This window comes from Scylla paramamosain, chromosome 3 (genome assembly GCF_035594125.1).
Source record: "Scylla paramamosain isolate STU-SP2022 chromosome 3, ASM3559412v1, whole genome shotgun sequence".
Lineage (NCBI taxonomy): Eukaryota > Metazoa > Arthropoda > Malacostraca > Decapoda > Portunidae > Scylla > Scylla paramamosain.
In genome coordinates, this window is record NC_087153.1 from 31,092,274 (window position 1) to 31,100,521 (window position 8,248).

An 8,248-nucleotide genomic window follows, 5' to 3' on the forward strand; every position below is an offset into this window, starting at 1 on the left:
AAAAACGTAGCTGCGGCAGTGACTCACTTAACAATATTTTACACACAGACCCCCCCAAAAAAAAGTTTCAAAGTTCCATGTACAAGTGATACCGGCCTAATTATATCAGTTTATCGCTGTGATAATGAGGAGTAATGATAGTTAAGATATTGAAGGAAGATAAAGCTGCAGTCAGAGAAGCTAGAAGGCCAAAGGGGCGTCATATCAGGTTTTCCTTATCACACCTTTTCAAACTTGTTTACTTGTGCTTGTTGAAGGTAGGCATTATTGGCACTCTTCCTCCTCCTCCTCCTCTTTTTTTTTTTTTCGAACTGACTGTATATCTTCGTTTTTTTGCGTATTTTATCATCTCTTCCTAATATAACTCTCGTAAGGGCTAATACATCTTTTCCTCCTCCTCCTCCTCCTCCTCCTCCTCCTCCTCCTCCTCCTCCTCCTCCTCCTCCTCCTCCTCCTCCTCCTCCTTCTTCTTCTTCTTCTTCTTCTTCTTCTTCTTCTTCTTCTTCTTCTTCTTCTTCTTCTTCTTCTTCTTCGTCTTCTCATCACCGTCACAGGGTTGATTGATCACCGTTTCTTTGCTTTCATTCATTATGTGTAAAAAGCAGAGAGAGAGAGAGAGAGAGAGAGAGAGAGAGAGAGAGAGAGAGAGAGAGAGAGAGAGAGAGAGAGAGATTCATAGCTGAATCTTGAGTGGCTGTATCAGGAGGCGGGGTCTGGTGGGCGGAGGAAGAATAGGAGAGGAGGCCAGCAGGGAGGGTTGAGGGAGGGACAGGGAGAGGGAGGATAGATGGGGACACACTCAACATGGCAGGAAAAGACCATGAGTGTCTGTGAGGAGGAAAAGGCTGGACGCGGGTTATTTTGAAGAGAAGCAACAGGTCAGAGAGAGAGAGAGAGAGAGAGAGAGAGAGAGAGAGAGAGAGAGAGAGAGAGAGAGAGAGAGAGAGGAAGTAGATGGATGGATGGAGGGAGAGAGAGAGAGAAAGCGTGTAGAAGCCAAGCCGTGTTTACATTCTGAAGCAGTTGCCAGCCGCCACCACCGCCGCCAACTACTGTGACTCTTACAACCCCTGACGCTTCGTAAAGAAATAGAGAAGACAACTTAATGCTGCCCAAAGAAGAGCGAAAGAAAAGAAAGAATTTAAAACAACACCTTGCATACCAAACACGCTCACTTTAATGAACTGACACACCTTCCTTTCCTTACCTTACCTTTCCTTACCTTACCTTACCTTATCCTTACCTTCCCTTACGTCTATCGCCCTCATCATCACACACGGACCGCTACACACCTTACCCTCTACTTACCTTATCCTTACCTTCCCTTACCTGTACCCCAGCCTCATTATCACACATAAACCTCTACATTCCATATCCTTTCCTTCCTACACTCCCTTACCTAACCTGTATCTTCATCCACCTGCACTTAGCGAGAAACAGGTGCATAATGTAAACAGAGGAACAACTTAACCTTAGCATGAGATAAGGAAGGAGAAAAGTGACTAATGAACTGAATCACCCTCAGTTTTTCCTCATATACTGGAATGACGTAATGCCTCCGTTGTGTGTCTGGTTGGCTGAGTGGGTGGGTGGTGAGTGGACCTTGAGAGATTAATAATATTACAAATCTCAATACTGTTATCGAAGTCCTGTCTCTTTATCTTCACAAACGCAGGGTATGGTTGGTATTGGGCTATGTCGGAAGAGCAGATATCAGGATTCCATAGGTAGGATAACCGGATTAGATAGGGAGAAATTATTTGAAAGCATGCATAGGATGGCAGAATGACATGGACAGGAAATGTGTTGCGATTACATACGATAGATACAAGGATTACACAACAAAAGCAGATACCATGATTACATAACCTTTACTACGATTACATAGCAAGGCAAACAGAATTACACAACATACCAAGATAACACAGGAAGAACAGATACCTGAACATCTGTTTGTAACCTAACCTAACCTACGTAACATAACCTAGTCAAGCCTAACCTACATAGCATAACCTAACCTAACGAAATTGTTATCTTTAAACCTAACCTAACTTAGCATAACCTAAGTTCCAAATCTCACCTAACCTAGCATAATTTAACCTAACTTTATCAAACATAACCTGGCCTAACCTAAACTAACTTAACCTAACCTAACCTAAATCTAATGTACTATGAAACACTGGATAGGATAGGATAAGGATCCTCCCCGCCACACACTCCTCTGTCTCTTTGGAGGAAGCGAAAAACGAGGACAGGAGGAAGTACTGCATAGAAAACGGAAAATTTGAGCAAGGCATGAGTAATATAGAAAGGAATGACAAGCGAAAGGAATGAGTAAGTGGGAGAAAGTTAGCGTGGTGGTTAACGGAGAAATGAGAGACAGGGAGAGGGAGGAAGAGGTGAGAGTGGTGAGTGTGAGAGGGAGAAAAGGAACCAGGAAACTTACCAGGAAAATAAGAAGGAAACCAAGGAGAAGTTATTGCAGATGTGAATAAATAGATTTGCTTGAAGGAGGGAAGGTCTCTCTCTCTCTCTCTCTCTCTCTCTCTCTCTCTCTCTCTCTCTCTCTCTCTCTCTCTCTCTCTCTCTCTCTCTCTCTCTCTCTCTCTCTCTCTCTCTGTGTGTGTGTGTGTGTGTGTGTGTGTGTGTGTGTGTGTGTGTGTGTGTGTGTGTGTGTGTTTTGATAATGCTGGAGAAACTATATTTCTTTTATCTCTTGTTGATGTCACGAGTTAATTATTTCTTTCACAAACACACACACACACACACACACACACACACACACACACACACACACACACACACACACACACACACACACACACACACACACACACACACACACACACACACACACACAGAGAGAGAGAGAGAGAGAGAGAGAGAGAGAGAGAGAGAGAGAGAGAGAGAGAGAGAGAGAGAGGCAGCCATATACGTGCGTAGCTTCATTAGTATTTTAGACAAAGGACTAACAAGATTACAAAGCTGGCAGCACCCTGGGTCCAGCGGAGACCTTCGTGGAGCATAGGTTATTTAACGGATAAAATGCTTGTCATAATACTAAATTACTTCCAGTGACTATAATGTTCTCGGTATTATGGCTCTAAATAATGAAGTTTCTCTCTCTCTCTCTCTCTCTCTCTCTCTCTCTCTCTCTCTCTCTCTCTCTCTCTCTCTCTCTCTCTCTCTCTCTCTCTCTCTCTCTCTCTCTCTCTCTCTCTCTCTCTCTCTCTCACACAGACACACACACACACACAATAAACACGTAATGCCATCTATATAAAACATTCCTATAATAACCCAATATAGAGTGTAAGTTTATATACCTGTGTGTGTGTGTGTGTGTGTGTGTGTGTGTGTGTGTGTGTGTGTGTGTGTGTGTGTGTGTGTGTGTGTGTGTGTGCGCGCGCGTCCCTTTACCTATCTGTTTATACCACTTAAATGCAGCCAGATCTCTAAAGGACACTATATTTTCACCAGCAAAGATATATGTATATTTTTCTTTTTATTAAGAGATTATCAGATTTCAGAATTCCAATGTAAAAACAAGAAATCAATCACTGGAACAGAAATATCACCAATAGCTACATGACACCATATTATATTGTCACTAGCGAAACAGCAAGTAGTAGTAGTAGTAGTAGTAGTAGTAGTAGTAGTAGTAGTAGTAGTAGTAGTAGTAGTGTATATGACCACCGCTCTCTGAAATAAGATATCTCACAGAGGCACTGATTCATAACCCCCGGATGTTTAGTTTTGATTTCGCCTTTCTTGCTTCGATGTACACTTCGCTGCAGGGAGATAGGAGGCCATCTGTGAGCCATAGTGCCTGCGGGAGCTGTATTTAGTATGTGATAGCATGTGTGACTCTCTCTCTCTCACACACACACAGCAAGAGAGAGAGAGAGATAAAGGATAGGAGGTTAGGATCTGGAGGGAATCACACACTCAGCTGGTACTACTGTCGCCTCCAAGTCTGCATTTTGCCCAACACTGTGATGAAAGCGGAGGATCAAACTGATGCAAAGAAGAAGGCCAGGGACTGACGGACTAAACGAGCTACAAGTGGATGCTAGTGAAGGGTAGATGGGCCAAGCAACCAAGGACGTGGAAGCGGTACGGATAAGTGGACTGACTGGTGGGTGCCAAGGCTGAAGAGTGGAAGGGAGGGAAAGTTGCAAGTGGAAGTAGTGGAGGGAGAGGGATGTAATTCAAGTGGATGAGAGGGTGAGGGAGGGAAAGGAAGAGGTTTAAGGGGTAGTGGTGGAGAGGGAGGGGGGAAGTGTGTAGCTTGTGGTGAAGTGGATGAGGTGAAGGACGATTTGGTTGGGGGTGGGGGAGAAGTGAGTGCGTAAGAGTAGGGTGGAGTGTAGTGGCTGAATGAGAGGAGGTGGAAGAGGAGGAGGAGGAGGAGGAGGAGGAGGAGGAGGAGGAGGAGGAGGAGGAGGAGGAGGAGGAGGAGGAAGAAGAGAAGTAGAGGGAGGAGGAGGAGGAAGAGAAGTAGAGGGAGAAGAAGGAGGAGGAGGATAAAGAAGAAGCGTTCAGTGACGTCAGTAGTGGTGAAGCTGTGGTGCTGATTTGAGTTAAGGAAAGGGTTGAGAGCAGTGACATGAGTGAAGCAAGAAAGGCATATACAGTGACGTGAGTGACGAGAGAGAGAGAGAGAGAGAGAGAGAGAGAGAGAGAGAGAGAGAGAGAGAGAGAGAGAGAGAGAGAGAGAGAGAGAGAGATATGAGGAAAAGTGTGGAGGACAGTGACATGAGTAAAAAGAAATGTGCAGTGAAGTAAGCTAGTAAAGGAAGAGATTCTATCAGTATGAGTGAATTAACAAGTAGAAAACAACGAGTAAAGAGGTAAAATACAGTGACATGAATGAAGAAATATAATGAAAAAAAAGTGACACATGTAAGAAAAGATATGAGTAGCGGGAGACGGGGAGTGAGTGAGGGGTGGAGAGAGGGGGAGTGAGAGTGGAGGGACATGAATAGCACTGGGAGGAGGAGTGGATTGGAGTGGAGTATGTTGGGTACGATGAAGAATCATGGTAGAGATAGAGCAGAGCTAGCGACCTAACCTCATTCTTGCTTGGAGCTATATGTGTGCTGGCGGGGCGGAGGGGGAGGCGGGGGAGGGCAGGGCGGTGGGGTGATCGAAAGGCAGGATGAGGGAGACAAGGAGGGGGAGGAAGGGGGAGGGACATTTATAACCCCAGATAGTGCCCTCGGGTGGATTATGCGTACTGCTTACCGTGTAGGGGTGGAGTGGAGGTGGGAGAGGGGTAAGGGGGGAGTAATGGGAGTGCTAAGGAGAGTGATTGGCGCCAGGGAATCACGAGGGAATGGGTGGGGAGAGCAGGGCAGCGCGGTGGTGGTGGTTGTGGTGGTGGCGTGTTGGTTGCGCTGGTGATAGCTGGCCTCTCGTTTCTGGCCACGCCGCCATGCCACCACCGTCACCACCATCGCCGCTGCCGCCGCTGTCAGTTGAATTCAGGTTTGCCGCTAGGTGAGGCGCGCCCCTTATTCACCACACATTTACCTGCCGCTGCCCTCGCCTGTCGTTGGCTACACCTGCACACACCCACCAGGACTCACGGACCCTCACTACGCCCACCTCCCGCCCCCCGGATCGCAATATTGAACAAGTTAGAGAGGAGAGACACAGAGGCGTATCCCCTCTCCGTGTGGCACAGTGTCGCGGTGGTGGTGGTGATGGTGGTGGACTGCGGTGCCTAGGCCGACCTTGCACTGGGGGGCGGGGGAAGATGGAGGGCCTGGTGCAAGATAGTAGTGCAGTGTTGCTTTCAGTGATGAGTGACGGCAGTAGATCCTTCCCAGTGTGTTGTGTTGTGTTGTGTTGAGTGGAGTCTTGGAGCCGAGCCGAGCCGAGCCGTGGGACCGAACACAGTACTAGTTACAGACTCCTCCCCCCGCCCCGCTCCGTCTCCCGCACCTCCCGTAGCCCCACTTTCTCATCCCCCGTCTCTCTCTCTCTCTCTCTCTCTCTCTCTCTCTCTCTCTCTCTCTCTCTCTCTCTCTCTCTCTCTCTCTCTCTCTCTCTCCACACAACCTACCCAGCCCTTCCAACAACGCCACCCAAAACAGTTTTCCCTTAGTTTTCAGCAACAGAAAACAACGATCGCATAACCGAAGCGAAATAAACAGTGCAAATTTCTGACCTATTCATCTAACCTGTCACTTCGGAACCAAGGGAACCGCACACTTTGACTTAAGTGTCCCGAGTGTCCCTCAGCAACCAGTGAGTAAGGACTTTACGGTGTGTAAGTGAGTGCTGCCCAGTGTGGTGAGCCGCGAGTGTCCTCAGCAGCGGCCGCCACGCCAGTATGTGTCTCCGTAACAACTTAGAGGAAGTGGTGGCTCCTCGCAGGAACCTCGGGGGAGCAGGAGGCAAAGCGGCCAAGAGTAGCAAGTGAGTAAATTGGCTTGCTACTATTTCAGTTTTTTTTTTTTTTTTTCCTACTCCTCATGATGATATACTCCGTTCACGCCCTTATCTCCATCGAGTCCTTTTTTTCCTCCTACATCTTGTATTCATCGCCATCCTCCTTCTCCTCCTCATCCTAACGGGTGGGGACGAGTCTTCTGCTCCGTTATCGTATTTCGTTAATCACTAGTTACTTAGAAGTTACCAAACAGCAGTACGAGGATTTAAAAGTCTGTTGCTGTATAATTATATGTAATCCTCCTCCTCCTCCTTCATATTTCATACTTTCTCCCCTTCTGATCCAACCCCTGCTTCACCCTGTCCCCCCATCTGCTCCTCATCTGTGTTCACCCTCTCCTCCCTAACCCAATTCACACTCACTCTTCAAATCTTTTCACACTTTTTTCCTTGTCCTGATTTTCCCTCCCTCTTCACTGCTCAGCTGATTACGCCTCAATTCAGCTGTCAAATCTCAGTTCCCTTCGTAATTTAATCAATACTACATATACGTCAACACTTCCCTCCCCTACTATCTGCCTACATATTCACCACCCCCCACCTCCCTGAAACTATTCCTTCTAGGCCCTCTCTACTTCTGTTCTGACTCCCGACCCCCATAATATGCATCCCTAACCAGGACGTGCACCACATATCCTCACCACCAAGAACTCCCTTGCTCTTAAAAATATACATTGCACCACTTCCCACCAACCACCACCACCACCACCACCACCACCAGCTCCTTCTCCCCTCCCTAGAGTCCCATAACCTCTCCTCCCCCTCCTACTCCTTCCCCAAACAGGCAAGCAAGGACCAGAACTGTTCTTTGGTTCCTCGTCCTTCTCTCCTTCCTCTTCGTCCAGCCGTCTCATCCTTCTACACACTTTCATCCTCCCTCATGTCTCCCTCTGCCTCCATTAAACAAGAATCTCCTTCCAGTACAGAAACAAGTAACTGGTCACTCTCAGCACCAAAATCAAGCGGTCCTCGGTTCTTTGTGTTTCGTCATGCGCATCTTCCGTTTCCTCATAGCACTACCCATTCTCTTTTTCCCTTAATAGCCGCGCCACAGGTGTCCTGAGAGCTCCCTGCCCCTCGAGGCCAAGTCAGCTGTTTGTCCGACGGAAGGGAGTGGGGAGAGAGGGAGGAGAGGAGTACTGACCTCGCTTTTATCACTTTTATCATTCTCTCTCTCTCTCTCTCTCTCTCTCTCTCTCTCTCTCTCTCTCTCTCTCTCTCTCTCTCTCTCTCTCTCTCTCTCTCTCGCGCGTGATGTCCTTACCATGCCTCGGGGAATGTATATGTCGTGATAGTTTTATTACTTATGTCATAGATAGGAGAGAGTGTAGTGGTGGGGGCCGTGGTGGTGGTGGTGATGGTGGTAATAGAGGATGTGATGATGAGTGGTGGTGGTGGTGGTGATGGTGGTGGTGGTGAAGAGTTCTGCAGACTCTCCATTCGAACACTTATGGCAACCCAGCTGTTACAAAAAGAGAAAGAAAAAAAAAATGCTGTGGGTACAACAAAAAAGCACTCAACCCTCCTTCTCCTCCTCCTCCTCCTCCTTGTGACTTTCTGCCTAGCTAGTAGGAGGAGGAGGAGGAGGAGAAGGAGGAGGCAGAGGAGGAAGAGAAGGAGGAGGAGGAGGAGGAGGAGGAGAAGAAGAAGAAGAAGAAGAAGAAGAAGAAGAAGAAGAAGAAGAAGAAGAAGAAGAAGAAGAAGAAGAAGAAGAAGAAAGGGCGTGGGAGTAGCCATGGGCGCGCGAACACACACACACACACACACACACACACACACACACACACAC

General features: G+C 47.6%; 1 protein-coding gene across 1 annotated transcript in view; it reads left to right on the forward strand.

The window, feature by feature from the left end:
• Window positions 1-6,043: 6,043 nt before the first annotated feature.
• The window catches only part of LOC135093649 (neuronal PAS domain-containing protein 4-like), a 170,359-nt gene continuing 168,154 nt past the window's right edge, over window positions 6,044-8,248 (forward strand). The window contains 1 exon segment of the mRNA XM_063993108.1: window positions 6,044-6,426. Within this exon segment, the coding sequence (XP_063849178.1) occupies window positions 6,341-6,426 (86 nt within the window). The 5' untranslated portion in view covers window positions 6,044-6,340.